Below are 24,539 nucleotides of genomic sequence, written 5' to 3' on the forward strand. Positions count from 1 at the left end.
GCGCAAACACTGTTGTAAATCGCGCAGTCCCAGCATCTGTAGCAGAGATTATCATTTGGCTACGTCATCTGCGTAATCGATCACGTGTATTCAGCCGGTCTTTGCAGCCATTATTCAACACACACAGCATCATGTCAGAAGAAGTAAGTAATTTTAAATCTGAAATAATAGCCTTAAAATAGCCTAAATTGTGAAATAAGTGCAACCGGTAGAATGAAAAGAAAGCGCAGATTTCTGCTAGACGTGATTTATAGCATTTACAGTTGAATGTTTAGTTATTTCGTGCAATTCTTGTCTGGTGCATTGTCGGGATTCATTGGAAAAGCGACGCGACATGCATGTTCACACTGTTCATCGTGCACATTCATGTGCCCATTGTTCTGTACGTGGTCATGATGCACAGCTGTTCAGAATGTTTGTGCAGATTGAACTTTGAAGTGAGCCTGATTCTGGTAACCAGGAGTGAAGGTTGATATGATGATTAATAAAGCTTCTTGACTTGTTTTAAGCATCCAGTTGCTGCCGGCTGAATCATTGGATTGATTGGAACAGGCTTTATTTTTAATTTTATATCATTTATTTTATGATTTTATATATAAATAGGGAGTCTCAGGGTGAAACACCAAAAATCCAATTCCTATCTGTTTGAAAATGCTCAAAAGTAATTTACCCATAAATAATTGAATTGGGAACGGGGAGGAATTGCTTAGCAAAAATGGATTTATATGTGCATTACTAAAAACAGCAAGCAAGATTTAATTTTTGTTCCAGCTTTAAATTTAAATAATTATTTATATTTATAATATTATATTGATACCTTCTGATTTTTAATTGTATAGTTTTGAAGTGAATTTTTTTTTCCGCTTCCACCAGACTGGTGTTGTTGCTGGGACTGGTGACAAATTCAAAAATCCATCTCAATACTTTGCTGGGTTTATAATATTTAAAAAAAAAAATGTGATGCGATCAATCAAAATCAGTCGGAACCTCGGAAATATTAAATTTTCAGTTTCTTTTTAGTAAAAAGCATTTAGAAAGCTGCATTTTGCAGAAAACCCCATTGAAATTGAACCACCAGTTCCAAAAATATGAGCAATTAATGATTTTCCAAAACAACAGGAAACAAAAGGAAATATTGCCTTTGCTTTGTCTGGCTACATCTCAAAATCAATATTTCTGAGTTCCGACTGATTTTGCTTCATCGCATCACATATGAAGATACAGGAAAAAATTAATTTGAGGCACTAAAAATCGATATTCCCTAAAGCCCTGTGACCTATCAGGTAATGACGTATTCGGGTACCCGAGGTAAATTTTGGGTGGGTAACCGGGTACCCGTATCAAACGTTTAAAAAAAAAATTAAAAAAAAAAAAAAATTTTGAATTAATAAGTAAACAATGAATGATCCGAGCATAAACTCAAGGTCCAGGGACACTACAAAGCTGGAAAAAAAATTTAAAAAAAAAAATTAAATCCGTAAATGGAATTTATATCCGGGTCTAGGGAAAAAAAGGGTAGGTACCGTGCTCGAATATCCGGGCTTGAGTCACTGTCTTAACTTCAACCATAGACACTGTGCCAGGGACTGCCTTTTGAGGAGAGCGAGAGCAATCGCTCTCTACTGCTCTCCTTAAATCTGATATAGGAGAGTGATTTTTAGCTCTCCTTAGTTGACCATTCTCTCCTTTGCGTCCATATCCCATGCATTTATTGCATGTAGACGCAGACAAAAATTTAATCATTAGTTGATGATGAAAATTAGAAATTTCCATTTCTAAATATTTTTAATAAAAGCCCCAAAATTTTGACCAACCTGCTAAGAATTGAAGTAAATGTAATTGCTTTTGTGGTTGATTAAAAAATAAATTCTAAGGACAAAAATTACTATACTGGTAATATAAGTTTGTTTCAAAAATGGACAAAGTTATAATTTGTATTCACTTCATAATCTTTTATTAGGCTCTTGAAACTTGGTTTCCTGTCACTTTTTTTCAGCTCATAAAGGTGATTTCCATTTCTCACAAAAATTAGTCCCTCTGGCCCCACCAAATACATGTATGAATATGATGTACAGATAGCAAAATGAAAAGGGGATCACTAAGGTCTTAAGCTGAATTTATACTCAATCGCTTTTGCAGAAAAGTGATTTTCACGCATGCTCAATGTTTACTTACATTTCCAGAGCGTCAAGCCGATCAATCGATTCAAATTACTGAGGCAAAAACGACGTCGCTTTTGCAAGTTGAAGAAATCTCAACTTCCCAGCGATATCGCTTGACACAGGAATGCGTCAACCAATCATATACAACCATCTGAATCTATTATTTTGCTAATTAATTTACCTTTCTCGATTATTAATTTTTGGTGATGAATTAATTCAAAGCAATAATTATTGACAGCAACTGATGTTTTAAACATGTATTTTGTGGCATTTAGAATATTTTAATTGTCGTCTGCAATCGCTATCAGCTGCTATCGCCGTGATAAGTATAAATGCAAAAGCGACGAGCGATGCATCGCAAAATTCGGCGATTGCAAATCGTTTTTTCAAAAGCGATTAATCGCATCGCTCGGCGATCAGAGTATAAATTCAGCTTTAGGCAGGATTTGAAGGTTTGGGTGTGTGTAACACAGAATTAGAGAAGGAGAACCGGGACTCCCTATACCGCCACATACAATCGCGCCGTCAGCTATGGGGAGAAAATTGGGGGTATTCGGGTCCTTGCCGACGGTGTGCGGAGACGAACAAAAACTATTCTGCGTCTCATCTGAAGCGTCTTGGTACTCGCGTGCAGGTCGCATCAAGTGCGTCGCTTAAATGCGCCCTTCATCCATGTCGCGCTTGTAGGCATAATCGGTATTGTAAAAACCGAAAACCGATAAACCGTCTGTGTAAAACCGATATAAACCGAAAAATCGGTTTTTGAAAAAAAAAAAAAAAATTGATTTTTTTTTTTTTTTTTTTTTTAAATTTTTTCACAAGTTTTTAATGTTTTTCCTACCCATAAACAAACTCTTAACCCTCCCCTAAACCTTACTACATAATATACAAACCCACCCAAGCCCAACTAACCTAACACCCATGTCACAACCCCAAAGGGGAATTGGGAAATTTAAATTTCACCTAAAAATCGGACCTACATGTATAAACATATAAAAATATTCTTTTTCAAATTTCAAATGTTACTTTGTTTTAATGTTTTTCTGACCTTAAACAAACTATAACCCTTTTTCCCAGGCCTTACTATAACTATGCAAACTCACCCAAGCCCAACTAACCTAACACCCCAGCCCCAACACCAAAGAGGGAATTAGAGGTAAATTGATTTCACCTAAAATCGGACCTAGACATGTTTAGTGTTATTAAATGCATAAATATATGTCAATAATATTTCAATTACCTTGTTTAGCCTCATCTCATCAAAATGGCTATTTTTATGGCTAATTATAAAAGGAGAAACATTTCACATAATTTTGAAATTTCAAAAAAAAATCTAAAATTCTGAAAATACAAAGAAAATACATTAGAGTGCACAAGTTGTTTTCTTCTAGGTAAGAATTTTTATCTTACATACACCAGTTTCTTTCTTGCAGGTTAGAAATTTGATAAATAGGCCCATGCATGAATTTTGTATATGATGACCTATTTATCAAATTTCTAACCTGCAAGAAAGAAACTGGTGCATGTAAGATAAAAATTCTTACCCAGAAGAAAAAACAACTTATGCACTTGAATGTATTTTTTTTTGTATTTTCAGAATTTTAGATTTTTTTTTGAAATTTCAAAAATTCTTTAAAGGTTTCTCTTTTATAATTTAGCAATAAAAATAGCAAATCGATGAAATAAGGCAAAATAAAGTAATTAAAACGTTATTAACACATTCATGCATTTAAAACATCCAAAAAATTAAATACCTGTCCGATTTTCAAGTTAAAATCAATTTGTCCCCTAATAAGGGGGCAAGGGTTTTGGGTTAGGTTAAAGGTTAGTTGGGCTTGGGTGGGTTTGTATAGTTATAGTAAGGTTTGGTAGAAGGGGTAGTCGTAAGGTTGGGGTGGGTTAGAGGGTTATAAGGTAAGGAAAAACATTTAAACAAAATAAAAAAAAAAAAAAAATATATATAGGTCCGATTTTTAGGTGAAATAAATTTCATCCCTAATTCCCGATTCGGCAAGGGTGTTAGGTTAGTTGGGCTTGGATGGGTTTGTATAGTTATAGTAAGGTTTGGCAGAAGGGGTAGTCGTAAGGTTGGGGTGGGTTAGAGGGTTATAAGGTTAGGAAAAACATTTAAAAAAAAAATAAAATAAAATAAAATAAAATCGATTTTTTTTTTTTTTTTTTTTTTTTCGGTTTTTCGGTTTTTGAAAAAACGGTCGGTATCGGTTTCGGTATTGATTTCAAACCGATATAAACCGCGAAGCTTGAATGACAACGAATGCCTCGAGTGCATTCCGAGGGAAACCGAATACCCCCAATTTTTGCTCCATGCCTGTATCAAGATGTCGGTCGAGTCCCGATTCTCTGTCTTTAATTAATTCTGTGGTGTGTAATTAAAAAAAACTGGGTGTGTAAATTTAAGATTTGTGTACAAAGTATAGTCCATGTGGGGAAAAACTGGGTGTGTATTTACAAATTTGGGTGTGTAAAACACTCCCTACACGGCTGGCTGCCTAAACCCTTGGGATCACTGAAGACTGAAATGTTTATGGTCATGTGTCTTATGGTGGGACCACAAAATACCTGGTGGCGTTACATTTTTCTCTTCCCTTTCTGATAAATTGTCACAAAGTTATTCTTTGTCCAATTGCATCAAGTTTGGGCTCATTATACAGCTTGATTATTCTAATTTTCAAATGTGTTTCACAATTTGGAATTCCAATTCGTTTAATTAGCGAAAAATATTAAAATGTTAACGAAGGTAAACCTGGTGGATATGTGGTAGAGGATATGTGGTAGAGGAGTATGTACAATCTCTATGGCAAATGCTTTGAAGACATGAAATCTTTTTGAATTTTAATTATATCATTGTCAAATTGTGTGCTATACATGCAAATCATACCTGAAATGAAAGCTTGTTTATTCATTATTCATATTCAGCTATTAATTTCATCTAATCGTGTTTACAAGTATTCACTGAGAACTGCAAGTCACAAGAACCACAATTTTTTACTATTCACTTACACACAAATGCAAAAATTTTCAGTCACAACATGCATTTTGGCTTTCAATTGTTGTATCTTGAGAATTATACACCCTAAGATAGGAAAATTATACATTTTTGGAAAGCTTTTTACCCCAGGAATCTAAATATGCAGTTAAAATAAATGTAGGATACACTCTAAAGAAAATATTTTCAAAAATGTAATCAACATTTTGTGCATGAAGTTATGTATATTTTCGCACCCTGTATCACCACTTTGGTCAGTCATAACATAGCAAAAGTATACATTTTATTAAAGCTCATAGTGTTGCCTGTCCCAAAATTAGATTTCATTTGAGGTATTCCATATCAGTAGCAAATGCCGTAAATAATCAATTTACTAGTAAAATTTAATTTTTTCATGATATCACCCTATATATTTTCTTACACACCCTGTAAACCAACTTCAAATTTACATAGTTGGATTCCTTGGAACATAAGCTTTCCAAAAATGTATAGTTTTGCTGGTGCGAGATGTTTAGTTTAGTCATGTATCAATTTTAGTGAAAAGGAAGACACATGATCAAAATCAGTGCTTGTAAAGCAAATGTGCCCCACCATAAGACACATGACCTTATTCCCTGCAGCTGCTTCCGAAGAACACTTTAAAAAAAAAATATTTAGGAAAAATAAAAAAAAAGTACTATTTTGCCAAATAATGAATTTTTTTATGATTCTTGGTTCACAACACGGGTGAAATTAAATAACATTTAGGCCTACATGTGACAGGAAACAGGAAATCAAGATGCAAGGTCCTTAAAGGATGACTCTGGCAATCACAACATTATGCCTTTTTATTGTTAGAAAAACAATTATCATTAATATCAAGCACAAATCCTTTAGATTAGAGAGCAAGTTGTGTATTAAAAAAAGTAGAGATCTAATTTTCCCTCGCATTTGCTCTCTCCCCTTCTGCTCAATTTTATATACAGCACGAGCCAGAACAAGTGCGAAAGCTTTTCTTGGGTGGACTCAACTTTGAGACGACAGAAGAGGACCTGAGGGAATACTTTGGCAAGTATGGAGAGATCACAGACACAGTCGTCATCAGGGACAAGGTGAACAAGAAGTCCAGGGGCTTTGGCTTTGTCACATTCAAGACGTTAGCCTCGGTAGACCATGTCATCAAGGATGGAAGGGAGAAGGCACAGCCAGACACAAAATCAGGACACAACATCAAAGGCAGATATATTGAGTGCAAAAGAGCCATTTCAAGAGAGGTTAGTGCAAATTTGTTAATACTGAAAATTTATTAGCGATGTTACTGATGCATGTTGACAGAGTCCGGTGTTGATCAAGTGTGATCATTACTGATCAACCTTTGTAACGCTCGATGGACTGAGATGCACGCATTGACGAGATTGGGCGCTGGAATGAAATAACAATTTTCTTTGTTTTATCTCATTAGTTTGGTTTCAAAATTAAATTTATATACTAGTGAAAGCGAACATTTTATGAAAAATACTGCATTACAAAATGATGCCTTGTGAAAATACATGGAAAGCAAAATGATGACAAAGTTCAATCCATTCTCTTAGTTTTGTGTGTATTTTCTTGCTATTACTTTGTTCATTGATTGACTCTTGGTGCTAGTGTTTTACTAAATGCTGATTGTCTCATTGAGCTGAAGTGTAGCAGGTGGTACAGACAGGGAGGTGCACTCTACCTCTTGAAACCAATGACGAATGGACGGCTCTGATTGCTGACATTAAAGTTTTGGAATCCAGCTTGCAGTGTCTGATTAATAACTTTCAATTTGGTTGATGAAGTCATTATATTAAGCCCAGGTTGGAATTCCCCGAAAGTCTGCTAGAATGTGAAGTATTTTTGTCTCATATATTTCAGGATTCAGAAAATGAAAACATGAAATTACCAAACAAGAAGATCTTCTTAGGTGGAATCGGTGAAGGGATCAAGAGGATGATCTCAAGAACTATTTTAGCAAATATGGTCAAGTGGAGCAGGTAGTCATTCCATTGGACAAAGATAAGAAGCAGAGGAGGGGTTTTGCATTTGTTGTATTCAATAACACAGACGATGTGGACAAAATCTGTGGTAAGTGGATTGGAAGGAAAGCAATGTTCAATTTAAGGAGGTACTACAACCATTCCCATACCTGCCAACTGTCCCTATTTTTACTGAAACAAAAAGCATAAAAGAGGGCGATTTTACAATGTGTCCCTATTTTTGCAAAAATATGACCCTATTTTCAGATTTTTTCTCACATTTGTCCCTATTTGTGAGGTTATAGGGTTGGAAGGTATGCATTCCATTTTGTTTGCATTTTTTTCTTCTTCATTTTGTGGTGAAATGAGAAAAAAAATTAGACAAAGTGCCAGTGGTATGCAAAATGAAGGGGCAAATCTTCTCGGTCTATTGGTGGCATCGGTATCAATGCAGCTTACTTGCTTTTACAGATAGTTCAAGCCAAAAAGTGGTACATCACTTTCAGGGGTAGCGTTTTAAGGGGTCTTGGGGTCCAGGACTCATTGATTTGGCAGGTCCCCGTGATTTAGACCCCTTATTTTTGTACATCTGTGTAGAGTTACATGCCTGGACCCCTGGACTCAGCAGGTCACCGCCAAACCTGGTCACTTTTCAATCGAAGATTCTGCTATGCAATATTCAGTTATATGTTTCTTTCTCTGTATAGGTTTCAAGACGCATGTCATTTGCGGTAAGAAGGTGGAAGCCAAGAAGGCTGTGCCGCAGAACCAAATGGAGAGAGGCGGTCGTGGTGGACGTGACGGATGGGGAGGTGGCGGTGGATTTGGAGGAGGTGGATTTGGAAGAAGGGGAGGTGGAGGTAAGCATTTCATGTCATTTTTCTTAACGCACGATCCATTCCATCCATCCCTAATTTTGGTTTTAGATTTGCCTTGATTTATCAATGATCAACATCCTTGCAGTGTGGTTCTATATGTTTGCAAGTTTCAACTATTGAAGTGTTGAGCAGGCCCTGTCTTTTGAAAATTGCTGGCGAGTGACAAATCACTCTCCTCAAAACTTGTCAGGTGAGCTGTAGGTGAGTGATTTTAATCACTTATATTAGTATTACACCAAATGTAGCGAGTGATAAAAAGCTCTCCTCAGCTTCATTTTAGGCGAGTGATTGCACTCACTCGCCTCAAAAGACAAGGCCTGGTTGAGTTGTCGCTCTCCTAACTTGCTCAGGAAGGTGACGATAAGCTCGCCTGGAATCTCAATGATCAACAATATCTTTTAATTGCTCCCCTGGCAGCTCCACTATTGAACATCCTTTTGGAGAATGATGTGAAGCTCACCTGCAAGTTTCAAAAGTCAACATCTGTTTTTTGTGTGAAACACAATTTTGTTTCAAAAATCACAACTGCTCACAGCTCACTAGTGCAATTTAACTACGAACACCAATTGAAAACACATCTGACCAACTATTCACCTGTAATATCTTCAAATAGAGAATCTAGGTACATTCATACTTCCTGTATGGAATTGCAGTGGTTGTGAAATAAGGTGAACCCTAATTAGGGGTGTCTACGTTTACACGTTTAACCGACTGTAAAATGCACTATCCGTTTAGGAAAATCTCGAACCGTTTAAAGTATTAAAAAAAATTTAAAAAATCACATACGTTTACACGGTTAACGGACCGGATTGTGATCTGTTTAAACCGTTAGACAAATAACCGTTAATTTACATCCCTAACCCTAATATAATATATACTAAATGCCAGATGTAGTTAATCTTTACAAAACAAATCACTAGATTTCCAGGAGGTAGGCTAAATGCAATCAACAACCTCTTTTCTTTTCAATTTTCTGCAGTTTACAGACATGCTAATATAGGTTTGCTTTTTAAATACCTTACTTACCTTTAAAAACTTGCCTCATAAGAAAGAAAAAAAGCAGGGGTCTTCACTCTGCTCTAGATACCAGACTTCTTGTTTTTCCTTGCACTCACTCTTTAACCAATGAAAAACCTTCTTTTTCTGCTGGACCAGCACAGTGGATTGAGTGGAATCTCCCTAAGTTACTATGGGAGAGTGAGTTGGCACAGCGGTTTTTCCCTCATCTTGCACCTCTGCTCCACAGTCTGGGGTTCAAGCTCCGGTCATGCCCAAGGACTGTATGTGCATTTGGTTTATCCGATCCAAGCTCGCTCTGGCAAGTTTTATCCGGGATCTCCGGTTTCCTCCTGCTTCAAAAATCGGTGATTAGTTGTTTGGTTATCAAAAACTTCCTTCCCAATGGAATTTGGGGAGCTGCTCAGATAATTGGTGGATGTTACAATCTAAGTGTGGATATGTTTCCGTCGCGCATCAGCTGCAAACCGGCCTAGTTGATGCGATCTGATTCTGGTGATTCACCAGTCGCAGCAAAATTACAGCGCTTAAATCCTCTGGGAAAATGCGCTATATAAATCCAAAATATTATTATTTATTTATTACTAACTCTGTGATCAGTATCACAAGTGTACATTACTTGAGAGCAGTATGTAACAAATGTTTTGTGTAGGCCTAGCAGTTTATTAGACTTACTGGCATGTGCAGGTACTAGGATTCCAATAAATTAGGAGGTTTTGTTTACAATTTTTGGCAGGTTTCTTTGGCGGCCCAGGGTTTGACGATATGAACGGATTTGGCCATGGTCCAGGTAAACCACCTGTGATAAAGTTGCTGTGTAATCTATTTATTTTTAATTATAAATATTTTTGTTTTGTTTTGTTATAAAAAGCAGATAGTTAAAATAATTAATGTGAGGCCTAGTTATTAAGTATTTTAGAAGTTAGATTTCCGAAACTGGTAAGTTGTAGAATTCTAGTTTGTGTTGAATTCCCTCCCCATGAAAGTTTAAACAAGATTGATAAGCATAACTTGCATGTTTGTTTGTTTTTTGTCTCACTGTCTAGCTCTTTGTGGCCATTGTAGTGGCATTCAGTTTTCCAAATATTTTATTTTTCCATATTCACATCACAGTTTCAAAATTACAGTAGGTGAGCTTGTACAGCGTTTACTTGATGGCATTTGTTTATTCCCAAAAGGCATGCTAAGTTGTCTGTCTAAATTTTTCTTAATTTGTAGTAGTCAAAACTGAATAAAAGCTAGAATTTCTCCCACCACAAAGGGTAAAGGTAAGTTTATATGCATTGAGTAACTCTGTGTGCATGTCAGGGTTGCCAAACCGGTGATTTGGTAGCCCAAATTGGTGACTTCTGAAGTTTTTCCCCACAATTTTGATCGTTTCCTCTCCTATAGAAAGCAATGGTGAAGAAAAAAATTCAACATTGCATGGCTCCCGCAACTTCTGGTAGTTTCCTGTCCCATAGAAACCAATGGTTAAGAGAGAAATGAGCAACTTTTCGATGATTTGACCGACGATTCGGGCTGAAAATGTTGGGCAACCCTGGTGTAGGAATGATGATATTAAAGATAATGTTTTCCATGTTCTGTTTTGCTTCCAGATCGGTTTGGAGGCGGTGATCGTTTTGGCGGCGGCGGTGGTCGTTTTGGCGGTGGCGGTAATGGAGGTGGACGCTTCGGTGGCGGAGGTGGTTACGGTGGTGGAGGCGGATATGGTAGCGGAGGCGGATATGGTGGTGGAGGCGGTGGATATGGAAGTGGCGGCGGAGGATATGGTGGAGGCGGAAGCAACTACAGTCAGGTATGTATTGGATTTGGCACTCAATATGCTCCGTTATTTAATTATCCTTGACACGGGTTGTGAAACCTGTGTGAATGAATACATGTACAATATACCTACTTTCTGTATCACCAAACTCATTGTATCATGTATTCAATACATAGGTCAACAAACTTGGGCGTAGTGAAGAGAATGCAGAGACGCCCAAACTGGTAAATATATAGAAAGTATTTTAGACCTGTATAATTGAATTCATGGTCCCCCCAAAAATCAAGCATAGTCTATGTCTAGTGAAACTTTCAATTGACATAACATTAGTTTCTGTGACACACAGTTGTGATGAGATCATGTCAGAATTTTCCAATCGATGCGATGTGTATCAAGTCGTGTACTATTGATTACCCAGGAGAGCCACCCTAGGGGCAACATTTGCACTCGTTCACTTGAATTCCAACATTACTTTCAAAGTACTCCAACACGAGGGACATGCAGAGATATATGGTACAAAATTGTTTACCCAAGGCCAAGAACCGATTTCTTTTCCATAGAAAGATAAATTGATGATGATACAATTCAGGCATTTCGGTCATAAAAATTTGGTGGCGCTGTCTGGTCAGCTAGCATACTTATGTTTTAAAATAGGGTTCCCAGCCACTTGGGGAAATTAGGGAAAATCAAAATACATTTTTCCAGACACAGAAAACTCGGGAATTTGGGAAAAGCTGCTTAAAGTAAAATTAGGGAAAACTTCCGAATATGATTGGCCTAAGAGAGCAATTGGTTTTCGACCGATTCAGTGCCCCTTCAAAGGGTGAATATGTACTTTTGTATGCGAAGGTAAAGAGCAAATATTTCTCATGGAGTTTTAAAACTTATCAGGGAAAAATCAGGGAATTTAGTTTTTGTAAAATGCTGGGAACCCTGGTTAAACATTGTTTCCAAATTTGCATGCCTTGCATGTGCACAGTTTGTTGTCCAAAGGGACAAAGGAAATTGGCATGTTCTAATATTTGTTATTTCAAGAAACATATGTTTTCGGTTGCTTCACTGCAGGGGTGGGAAACTGTAGGATAGGTACAAATAATCAGAAAAGTGCACAACATAGTGTGTGTCCATATAATTTGGTTCACGTCAAGTTTGGTAGTGACGTACGTTTGTATTTTGCCCGCCGCAGTATCGAATCACACGTAAGTTAAACATGCTGAGTATACATGCACGCATACAGGAGCGGTTTATCTGCACACTTGCGACACAACCGCAAAAAAAGCATTGTTGTCACTACCGAACTTGAGGTGAACCAAATTATAGTCGGTTAGTGTGCATTTAAAGGGATGTGCAGTAATTTAATTTTGATGCCTAAAATTTAAAAGGCTAGTTTGTTGGACTGGTCAAGACTGTGGTAAGTTGTAATCTGCGCTTACCACATATATAAGAAATCTAAATCCCAGATCATGAGATGTTATACCATCATGCAGTGGGAGGGACTCTTAATATTTATTCTGCATTCATATAATGTAAATTCCACCAGTACACCTGAAGGTTACTGGACTCAATTTGCATTGTGGGATACATGTATGTTGTAATCAAATCTGTCTACCTGGTGAATGTCACTAATCTAAATCCCAGATGATATCCCATCATGCAATGGGACTTAACACATATTCTGTATAATGCAGCGGTTCCCAATTATAGCGGCTCCCAATTATGTCACACACGCCAACCCAATTTTTGCCCGACTTACTTGTCACAACCCACAAACTATAGAGGTATACACCTGCAGAGTGCAGGTATCCAGAGGTAGGGGAAGGGTAGACAGTACGACCAAAATTTTGAGTTGTCTAGCTTATTAAACTAGTCGTATAAACTTTACAAAGGCAAACAAGTCGCATAAAATGTCAAGGTTGACTTAAAAAATAAGATGCAACTTGACATGAAATAAGTTCAAAACATGTTCAATAAGTGCCTACTGCTAAATCCACTGCGCAAGAAAATTTAGAATTCAGGTACACAATGCAGCTTTAAAACATGCCATAATGATAGCCTCATGATTTTCTATCGTAAGGGTTTTGCCTGTGACCCTTTTTTTTTTAACCGCTCGCATAATTTAAACTCCACCTGTGATGTGATGTGATGCTAGAACAGGCTGCCCCTGGATCATACCTGGTCAGTAGATCACCCTTTAATGCACCATAGTTGGTTTTGTTATAGAGCCACACATTGGGGTGGAGATGCTTCTAATAGCGGTGGTGCATATGGTGCAATAAAATCCTTTGTCTAGCTGGTGAATGTACCTAATTGGTCCTTGTAAAACTAATGCTGCCTGCCCTTCCTTGGCCTACGAAGGTCAAAATTCCAGTAACAGGTTACCTGAATTAAAAAAAGGAGAAGTTAAAGCCCCTAGACCCGAAATAACTTGTTACTCAAGGTTGGAAACCGGCAGGGGTAGCGCTAGAACAAAGCGCTCCAGAGTCCGCAGGGACCCCGAACTTGCAGAAAATCTGAAAGTAGGGGGTCCGTAATAGAGTTTGGCGAGTCAGAGTTGCACAAATGCAGCATAAATAGTATGTCTGCGGTAGCACTAGATTGAAAAGCTGGGGGTCTGCAGGGACCCCTGAACTCAGCAGAAAAGTTAAAAATAGGGGGTCCGAACTGTATTTTGGTGAGTCCGGGACCCCAAAAAGCAGCCTAGCACTACCCTTGGCAACCGTGAAATACTGCTACTAAAAAGTTTCATTTGGCATGATGGGCTCATGAATATTTATGAGGTTTAAGAATGTTACACATCTTGTCTTTATAATAATGAATTATTTATTTTTGATTTGTTCTTTCATCAGGGTGGCAACTTTGGAGGTGGCGGCGGCGGCGGGGATAACTATAGTAGTGGTGGTGGTGGTTACGGTGGAGGAGGAGGAGGATATGGACAGAATAGTGGAGGAGGTGGAGGATATGGAGGTGGAAACAGCGGATATGGTGGAGGCGGATATGGAGGAGGCCAAGGTAAGCCATGAGAATAATTATGATTGTTTAATAATATTTAATAGTAAACATAGCAAATGTGCCACTTCACATTATATTGCTATCCTAATCTTGTTATAATTTTCCCACCTAACTTTTTGGTGCATCAAGTGAAATAGGAATTTTCATTTGCAGTTGTAAATTAGTAACATTAAAAGATCTGCAACATGTGTAAAACATCTGATTTAATAAAAAAAATGCAGTCAGCAAGTCATGCATTGCGAATCATGTATTTTATAACCATTAAGAGATTCTTGATCAAACTTGCTCACTCCCAAATTGTACTTTTGTGCCATGCAGGATACGGCAATGGTGGAAGCAGCTTCAACAACGACAGCTTTGGTTCAAATTACGGTGGTAGCAACTCCAGTTATGGCCCCATGAAAGGAGGCGGTAGCTATGGCGGCGGAAGGGGACAAGGCCCATACCAATGTAAGTCTAATTCACACAGGTTGTTAAGCTCTGTCCAGGTGAAGTGATACAGGGTTTTTTACCTGTTCGTTGTGCTCGGGCCAGAGGATGATTGAAGTACTTCCCACAATCCGTCGAAAGGACCAAAAAAAAACCAAAAACGTACAGATAGTACAGAGGTACAAGTTAATTGTTGTATAGTGAAATTGCAGCTCAAATGACTGAAAATATACTGCATTCAAGATTGGTAGTGACATCACAGCGGGTTTGAGCTTTAAAATTCTTGGAATCGGCATAACACGCTCTGGGTAAAGGCGGCACAATCAGAATGCTTTCTCTCTCACATTTTGACGTCACTACCAATCTCCAGATGACAAGCAGTATGCAGGTGACCTTGGCCAGTTTGCTCCCAACGCAGTGGGTGATGGGAAGTGCTTCAACCAGACCTTTCCAAACTTTTTTCCGGGGACCCAAATTTCATCAGAAAAATATTTTGCGACAGAGGGGCACATCGTCCTGCTGACTGGCTCCCAGAATGGCTTGACCAGGACAAATGCGCAAAGCGGGCAACAATTTGCAAATTATGTCAGTGCTAAAATGGGTAAAAGTGTGGTTACTGACCAATACGATGGTACCCTGCACATAAATGCACAGATATGTATTTTATGTGGCTGCGGCCCCTAAAAGGGTCGCGACCCACAGTGTAGGAACCGCAGGCTTAAACCATCCTCTGGTGTTGACTATTACCATTTGCATTAATTTTACAGCTTCATTTGGTGGCGGCAGTGGTGGTTATGGCGGAGGTGGAGGAGGAATGGGAAGACGATTTTAAATGTGCACCAAAAAAAAAAACAGACATTCTGGAAAGGTAAGCACTATTGAGTGACATCAAGACGGCTTCATCATACGGCAAGTTAAAATACATTCAGGGAAACTCTAAACGCATCAAATGAAAGGGAGCTGTTAGTTATAAAGATGAACCTGGTAATATGAGGGGTATTAGTAATTTGGTAAAAAGCATTTAAATTTAGAAAGTGAAAATTTAGCATATTTAGTTATTGCACAAGATGATGAAGAACTGTTTGTAGAATATCTCCATGAGTGTTAGTATTAACCATGTAAAATTTGCTATCCATCCAATTCCACCACAGGAAATGATATGCCATGAGGGTTTAGCCAGCTAGCCAAGGGAAACAAAGAATGAAAGAAAGCTAGATCTCACTCACTCAGTCTTATATGGGATTACTAGTCAGAGCAGGAACAGAACAGGCCCACAAGCAGGCAGGCAGGCAGGAAGCAAGCTAAGTGAAAAGAACAGTTGTCAGGTCCTTAACCAGGTTCATATCTCCATAAACCAAGGTTATAACCCAGCAAACCAAGTTTTATAACCCAGCAACAGAGACTAGCTTTACCTATAGTGTAGACTTCATTCCATTGAAGAAATCAGTTGATAGTGATGTGCAAAATATTAGAAGGGAAGAACTCGCCATTCCAGCTGTAGGAACGCAACTTGATCCGAGAAAGTACAATTCCAGTTGAGGGCTAGATTAAAGTCCAGGATAGATCATTCCTCAGACTTCCGGTTATTATGTGCTGTGAACTGAATAGACTGGTTTGATCATGTGATTGATCATGTGACTGAACTTGATGTGCAAGTTAGTTTACCCCCAGTCTTGCATCATAGATTTTCTCACTTGCTCACGTAGGAAAAGACTTTCACAATACTTGTGTAGGCTTCTTGAATTAACCTCAACTCGTTTGATGACTCTGAATTTCCTAATAGCAATGCCCCAAAACTTGGGAATTTTGTGTAATAAATTATTTTATTTGTAAACTGATATGCTAGCTGAAAGCAACTTAAAGGTTATATTTATTAGGTTTGTTTGTTACATAAGAATGATTCAGTACAAAAATTATCCTACTGTTGGAACTGTGGCATATTGACTTCTACACATACTGTGGAAATAACGCATATTTAAAATTTGCAATGCTAGGGAATCTTTGACGGAAGGTTTTTCAGAATGGGCTCATGAAAGTATATAATTGTGTGATAAAATTATGGCATTTCATTTCCTTTTTTTCATAAAATTTTAATAATTCATAGACCTTTTATCATGCATTGTGTATAATACAAAGTTGTGGCCACAAAGCAATTCCGGCATGATTTTCAAATATTTTGTGATGGTATTAATGCATCAAAAGTGGTTACGTTAACCAGTTGATACCAGTGTCTTTTGTGTAGGTTTAGGATTATGTAGTTTATTTTAGTATGTTCAATGGAATCAGTGTCCCACAATGTAGTATTTGAAGAAGCAAAGGCAGGTTGACAAATTAATCAATAAATAGGGGCTTTAGCTGAGCCAACGACTCTTTCACAGACTTAGGCAGTTTGCTTTTGTAAATAGTTTTTATTGTGTCGATAGTCAGTGTTAGCGTATGTAGGCAAGCAAGCTAGGTCAGATCGATACAGAGGTGTTTTTTTATTACTATAATAATCATTGAAGAATTTCCCTGTTACAGATACAGAACTATTTATATTTTGAAAAACTTGCTTACCAGAGAGAAAAAAAATCATGCAGATGGAATTTGCTTGTGCTTTTTTATTCTTGTGCAGTTTGGTGTAATAAATGTTGAATAAGATAAAAACTTAAAATGATCCGCTTTCTTTTGAGTCATGATGGTGTTTTAGCTTCTTTTTTTCATTTTCAAATTGTGTATCGCTTTTCTCCTTAAAATACATATAATTTCAATATGTGTTAGAGAAAACCTTACGCATCGTAAGGGTTCCAATTAGGATCAAATTCCAGTTTGGCAATTTGGATTGAAAGAATTGCAATTCTATATTTTGCTGTGGTGCCACTTGGCAAATCAATGTGGGGGTGTTATGGTTATAATGGTTAGAAAGCACTTCAAGCTACAAGTATTTAGTGCTCTAGATTCACATGGTGCAGTTTCTTTTGCAATATGTGCCGGATTCAATTGTGAGTAACAGGTCTAGTCAGCTATGATCAGATATATGCATATATTTATCTTGAAACAGTCCAACCTCCCTTCATGGATTTGGCTCTCCAATAGCCATTTGATCTTCATAGAAAGAGGTTTTAATACTGCTTGAAAATTCATGCTCGTAAGCATTTTAAAAGGACATAATGTTATGCAAGACCCAATACCAGCTTTCAGTGTTATTACTTAGTGAATTTGTTGATTTAATATAGCATTTTAGATATATATACACATAATTCACTTATCCGGCCAATGTTTGGTTCCTTCTTGGCCAGATATAAGGGGTTGGACTGTACGTGGTTTCCATTGTTTGCTCAATGCTCAAAGAATTCATTTCGCCCTTGCAAATCATGTTCATGTAATTGCAAGGTAGCCAACCAAGCATTTACAAGTTGGGATACAGGAAATAGCAGTGTGTGAATAGGCTAGAAGTAAGTTTGCCTTGTGAACATTACCAAACAACAATATATATTACTGGTAGTGTTTCAATTCATTGTAGACTTGGGAGATGGACATTGAACCTTAATGAACAAAAACAAGATCAGAACGCCCCTATATTTATTTTCATTACTGATGATGATTACATTCTTTCGAAATGGATATTAGACATCATCCTTTGTAATATTGGAAGTTTGCTGCAAGTGACTATATGGAATCGTAAACAGACTGCATATAAAATAACAGGCCATTTCATACATAGTGAATTGTAGGTACATGGGATGTATGTACTAGCTCTACTATGTCAGGGATGTTAACAAGTGGCGTATAAGGCTATTCCAGTTAAAATCCATCCACCCCCTATGGAAGACATCTCCCACTCGAAGTGTGAATTTCAAATAGGGTTACCTGAATGGGCGACTCCATTCAAAATCTACACCCCCTGTGTGGGAGATTAAGATCATATCTTCCAAGGGGTGTGTGGATTTGAACTGGAATAGCCCATAGCAGTGAGCTGTATGTAAAGAGCAGTTAGTGGTGGTGTATCATTCAGGTAAATTCACCCGTTCCAATATGAAGTCAGGTGTAGACAGCGGGGAAAGTAATCCCGGTTTTAACAATGAGCCAAGTTTCTAGAGCAGCAGTATTTGTAGAATGAGGCATGTTTTACTTCAAACTTTTACTAGAACTCCGTTTATGAAGCCAGTGTGAGATGAGCAGTGTTTATAGAACAGTCAGCAATGTTTCTAGTGCAATTAGTGTTTCTTGAAAACACATTTTAAGAAACCAGTTTGAGATGAACATCGTTTCTTGATTGTTAGTGAACAGAAGAAAATGTTTAGCCAGTGTGCATCAACAGTATTTCTAGAGCAATTGAGCAGTGTTTCTAGAGAATTACCCAGTGTTTCTAGTGAAGTTGGCAGATAATAAGAAGGCAACTTGAGAAATAGGAAGATTGAGATCCATCTATCAGGCTAGCATTAGTGGTAGCAGGCAGGCAGGAAGGCTAGCAATACAGAATTGGAAAGCTTAAGATACTAGACGACTTGTAGCAGTTTAATGAGGGCCCATCCATCAGTTCATGGGTTCACTTCTTCATCCCAGATAGGACAAAAGCAGGTAGTATTTTAGTGAGTGTTAAATTGGTGAATATTGTCAATTTTAATTCAGTGTTAGATCAAAATCAGAGTTGCCATATTAGCAGTTAAAGCTCCCAAAGAGATTAGAAAATTGTCACAATTTTGTGATGGGTAGAGTTTAGGAACATGCTAGTGGAACTTGGGGTGGTCCTTTAGTTTAGCCTAAGATTCTTAGTGGGCATCTATGATGTATGGCAACACTGATTTGGCACTTAAATTTTGATGTAATAGATGAACTAGTTATTTGCACTTATTATGCAAATAAATAGGAACAGAATTTCATTGATGCACAGTTTTTATCAGTTTGTGTTAGAGCTGAGAGAGAAGTTCTTGGGTAGTTTCACAAATGTAGAGTATGATACAGCAGGAAGAGTGTTTCTAATTGCAGGAAGAGTGTTTCTAATTGCAGGAAGAGTGTTTCTAATGAGTGGTTTAGTGATTACAGTACAAGAGTGGGGTGGAAGACAGTTTTGAATGATTGTATATTTATGCTTTTGCATGCTTTTATATGTTGATACAATTTTGTGTACCTTGCAAAACGTGCATGAACTTGTTTGAAAATGGTAGATCAGAATCCTATGAAGTCATACACTGTAATAACACCATCTTGGTTGCTTTGCTTTAACAGTAGGATATCACAATTGTTTTCTTTTCTTTCCTTTCCATCATCTGTACATGGTCAACTGTTTGTTGCATGTCACTCTACAGGGTTCCCGCAGATGACGGAAAAGATAGTCGTGGAAATTTGGACAAAAATCATGAATAAATAAATTGAACATTGTTTTTTGGTCATGGTAAATTTCAGAGAAGGGTCAAATGTCAATAAAGTTTTTGAATTTTGGTCTGTGAAAAAACTGAAATGAAAGTTGTAGAAATAAATGTCAGAATTCATGGGAAAAGTCATGATTTTGGATTTTTGTTGTTGTAAAAGACAAACTGAGAATTGTATATAAATGTGAGCAGCAAGGTCAGGTCGACCAGGGATAGTAGCTGTTATATTGTCATATTCAAGGAAATGTTGTGATTATGTCATTGAAAAGTCATAGAATTCGAAAATCTGTGGGAACCCTGCTCCAGTGCTGTCGCTTACGGTCGAAAGTGCCGCCAAGACACTTTTACAGAAATCTTCTATTGAAGAATTATACAGCTTTATTCCATAAGCTGCTTAAACTTCCTCAGTTGAGTCTTTACACTAGTATAACACATAAATATCTTACACCAGTCGAATAGACCAAAAACAACATTGCTTAAATATTCTCTACCATATTTTGTTGGTTTGTGTTGTGATGTCAAATATGTCACCAAATGTTGATAAGTCACTAAATATCAAACATGTGCATGCTCAACAGCCGAAACCATTTCATACTGGGTTACGTTGTATTTGTCCACATTTCTTGCAGTGTCAAATCCATTAGAGAAGTGTGCTTCATTTGCTTTGTCTTCACCTAATCTTACAGGTTGTAAACCAAAGGAAATAAATCTGCTCTTTCTTTTCCTTCCACCCACATTAACCCATTTTTATGACGGTCCATGATTAACTTATTCACACCTTTTTTCATAACTCATTTATATGTATTGTAAGTCTCCTTCACGTTGACACATCTCTCTCCAAGTCCTTTGTATATCTGTTGTTCCTTATATCATTCATACCCTTACCCACTGTACAGTCTGGGACAGAAGGAAATGCATCTTATAGACAATTTTCGTAGTTGACCACTTTGTCGCGGTTGGCGGCGTTTTGCTCTGCTAACTCAATTTAGCGGAGCAGAAAACTGAATTGGAGTTAGCAGAGCCAAACGATGACCCAACGGTGACAAAGTGGTCAATTACGAAACTTGTCTATTGCTTTAAGGCGAGTCAGAATGACGGTGCCCGAGCTAGCGGTGTTTGTGTTCAAATATTGAGAAAAATATAGCCCACACTCACAGGGAAAGGTATGGGTTTCATCATGTGAGATCCCAAGGCTCATTGTAAGGCAAAAAAAAAAAAAAGGTTTGTCTCAAAGCTTGCGCAAGACGTTGTAAAATAGCATGATTTGACAAAAAAGAAATGCGGAAAATTTTTTTATTTCAAAATTATTATTTTTTTAGTTTTTTCCAGAAAAAACCAGCGAAAATCAGACTTTTTTTTTATCAAAATACCATGAAAAAGTCGGGAATAAAAAAAAAAATCGCATTTCGCATTTGTTTTTAAATTTCTTGTGAGCTTTGAGACAAACCTTTTTTTTTTTTTGGCCTAATGGGTTTAATTTTTCCTGGGAGGTGGAAAACTTTTGTTTTGGCCTATTATTTGTCATAACTCAATAGCTGCAATACAAAAAACTGCTTATTTTAGCAAAATAAATTATATTTTTTGTCGCGTAATACTAAGACTAATATTTTCTCTGGGCCTTAATCATGCAGCTTTATTAGATGCAGCAGAAGACAGTCACTTCATTGTCTTGCACTATACCCGCAATGTTAATTTGTCTAAAATTGGGAAAAGCTTGCTTTGTATGTGTCTGGGTTCAATTCATTGTTACTTGTTATATATATTCCCATTAAATGACCACCATAATTTTGAATTTTCTTGCACATGCAATTTCTGCAGTGGAATCATCTGTTGGGCAAAGCATGTCTCATTAATGTGATTATTTGTATTGATCAGGTCGGGATTAGTAAACATGGCCTAATATTTTATATTTGTTGGTTATTTGTACAGGTTGACTAACATGAATAGATATCACTGTAAGGTGCGTATGATGTCTTTCACACAACCAGGGTACTGCAGATGGAGGGTGCACTGTAAGTCCCACAACCAGGGTACTGCAGATGGACGGTTGCAGTATTCCAAGGGTGCTATGTAGATCATCCTACACCTCCTACATCATGGTACTGGGAAGAACGTCATCATGGATACATGAGACTTGCACCAAGGATATTTGGAGAGTGCTCATAGGGAGCTGTATGACAACTGGATGTGAATTTAAGCAGCATAGATGACAGTAATGCTGAGCAACATGTGGAAGGTACATGTATACATGATCCAAAAAAAGAAAAATGGCCCCCTCCCAATGTTGATGCCTGTATGTGGGTTTCTGACCAAATTAACCAGGATGAAAATCTTCCACCTGCAGGCATGAGAATTTTCAGTTTAAAAACTGAATTCAGTTTTTTTTATAGTCAAAATTTCCGCAACTTTATTTAATTTCAGCCTGTTTTTGGTACTTTTTGCCCAATTTCACGCGCATTTTCAGTTTTTTCAGTTTTTTTTAGGAAAGTGCAGTCTCATGCCTGCACCTGAAAATGACCTTTTTCAGCAAAATTGGCCATAAATCCATATTTTGTGGCTTCATGGTGCACAGTATGAGGTTTTAAATACAAAAATCATTAACTACAGACATTTTTACCCTAGAAATGGCATATTACAATATTTTTTATGGTTATTTTCACCCCTAAATTATTTTTTCACATTTTTGGCAGTGAACCCTGTCATAAACTTATTATGTCGCCGAAAGGTGCTTAATTCACTATACTTCAACAATTTTTTTCCAACCCCATCCCCCCATGTCAACAAGAAATCTACGCCACTGCTAATCGACAAGTCGCTAGCTTGCCCAAGCGTCAAGTCGCAAGCCAGTTTACTTCAAGGCAACTTTGACGCACCGATACTTGCTGCGATTGCACGCTGCTTGCGATTTTGAAAATGCGACCAGCGTCTGATTACAAGCATGAGAATTTTCAGTTTTAAAATTGAATTCATTTTTTTAGTCAAAATTTCCGCAACATTTAATTTGCCCAATTTCAAGCACATTTTCAATTTTTTTAGGAAAGTGCAGTCCCATGCCTGTGATTAATTGCATGTGCATGCTGTGCAACTTGTCAGACTATAAATTATTCTTGGTTTGAGGCATAAATCCTGATCAGAAAAACACCTTCATTATTTTAATCTAAATTATATGATTTCCTCTGTCCAGGAACAACTGCAGCGGATGTAATGGAAATTCTGGAAGACGATCAAGATTTGATACAACATCTACTTAGTATGTGATGTAAGTATTGAGCACCTAAGATTACCGGTTGAATAATTCAAGTACATGGGTTGCCGGGGAGAGGTGAATTTCGGGGAGTGGGGGATGGAGAAAAACTGACAATTAACCTAAAATTGAGAAAAAATGACAATTAACCGAAAATTGACCAAATTTGATATGTGTGCCTCCCTTTTTGGCCATTATAGCATTAATGGTCGATATTTTCACACAAGTTCACTCCCAGTAAAGTAATTTCAGAAGTGGGATAACTTAGTAATTTTGTTGCCATTGGAAATTTTGCATGGTGAGCCACTGTTCTCATCCCATGCCAGAGGAATGTGCAAAAAACTAGCTGTATAGATTAAAAAGGTTGTCCTGTTACAAGTAAAATACCATTGTATTTCAATTTGCCAAGTAATCACTCATTTTTACCCTTTAATTTTCTTACAGTGTTGGCCAAGAAATCTTTACGAATAACAGACCAAGAAGAATGTCAGATTAAAACATCAGAATTATCTACTGAATGACTTGGACTGTGAATACAATGAATGGATGGAATTCAAATGGCTTCCTCACCATAATCCACTGAATGGGTGTGATAATAGAACTTACTAGTATCAAAAAATTGATCAAAATCTTTACTAAAAAAAGTATCTGAAACTACAGTGGTAAATTGTTAACACAAACTCTATTCACACAAAGTGTTTGTGAAGTCCCAGGCATATATCTTTGTACATAATGACATACATGTTCAGTGGCAACTCTTTAACACGAACCCTCTTAACATGAAGTTCCTGATAACAAAAAGTATGTTTTACATTCCCAAGCATACATTTCACATGTTATTAGAACTAGATAACACAAACTACTGATAACAAGAAGTAAAATTTGAATTCCGCACAACTTCGTTTTAATGAGTTTCCACTGTAATAATTAAATTTTAATTACATATTAATGTTAACACAGCTCCACTGAAAAACTGGGGCCCAAATTAGGTTGAATGTAGTACAGTGTAATCGCCAATGAAGAGATTTACACATGTTGGTAGTAGAAATTAAAAGAAACATAAAAGTGGACGGCAACACTTGTATTGTTTGCTTAAAAAGTTACCTTTTTCAGAGTCTTGGTTAGCAGCGACGTAGCTTGCGACACCATCACGGCGTCTTCATTCAGCGTAGTGTTTACAATCCTCCGGTCAAGTGTCAGCAGATCATTGTAGATGGCGGGCAGGTCGTATCCGGCGTCCCTGTTGACCGGAGGATTGTAAACACTACGCTGAATGAAGACGCTGTGATGGTGTCGCCAGCTACGTCGCTGCTAACCAAGACTCTGAAAAAGGTAACTTTTTAAGCAAATGTCAAGAATGACACGAGTCCAATATCAGTATCCATGCTGCTACTTGTATTGTTCATCCGTAAATTGTCAATGTGCAGATTAGCATTTAGCTATATCTTCTACTATGGTTTCATTTGGCAGAACTTGATAATATTTTTTAATCCCAAACTTAGTGCTGTATTTTTCTGGAATGGAGAGTATGCACGCCACAGGCCAATGAGGCCATTCTTCCTGTTACAGCAAATAGACATCTTGTGCAGATGAACCATCAATAAGGTGTATGTACTGCAATGAATAGATCATCTAATAGTTTATTCAGCTGACTGACAAAATAAATAGTGCTTTAGCACTAATAAACCACTGAAATTG

At 37.4% G+C, this 24,539-nt stretch overlaps 1 protein-coding gene and 1 long non-coding RNA gene across 2 annotated transcripts; both read left to right on the forward strand.

Annotated features, from left to right (window-relative positions):
* Nucleotides 1-32: 32 nt before the first annotated feature.
* LOC140143024 (uncharacterized) lies at nucleotides 33-16,625 on the forward strand. The gene is given in 10 exon segments (XM_072165055.1): nucleotides 33-143; nucleotides 6,135-6,422; nucleotides 7,048-7,111; nucleotides 7,114-7,257; nucleotides 7,856-8,008; nucleotides 10,642-10,841; nucleotides 10,985-11,032; nucleotides 13,655-13,817; nucleotides 14,136-14,267; nucleotides 15,014-16,625. Coding segments are annotated over 10 exon segments (1,269 nt in total). The 5' UTR covers nucleotides 33-131; the 3' UTR covers nucleotides 15,079-16,625.
* Nucleotides 16,626-20,976: 4,351 nt separating this feature from the next.
* Nucleotides 20,977-24,536, forward strand: LOC140141830 (uncharacterized). The gene is made up of 3 exons (XR_011857463.1): nucleotides 20,977-21,833; nucleotides 22,782-22,856; nucleotides 23,286-24,536. It is a non-coding gene; the product is annotated as an uncharacterized lncRNA (long non-coding RNA).
* The last annotated feature ends 3 nt before the right edge of the window (nucleotides 24,537-24,539 follow it).

The sequence above is a fragment of the Amphiura filiformis genome, chromosome 20, assembly GCF_039555335.1.
Source record: "Amphiura filiformis chromosome 20, Afil_fr2py, whole genome shotgun sequence".
NCBI lineage: Eukaryota > Metazoa > Echinodermata > Ophiuroidea > Amphilepidida > Amphiuridae > Amphiura > Amphiura filiformis.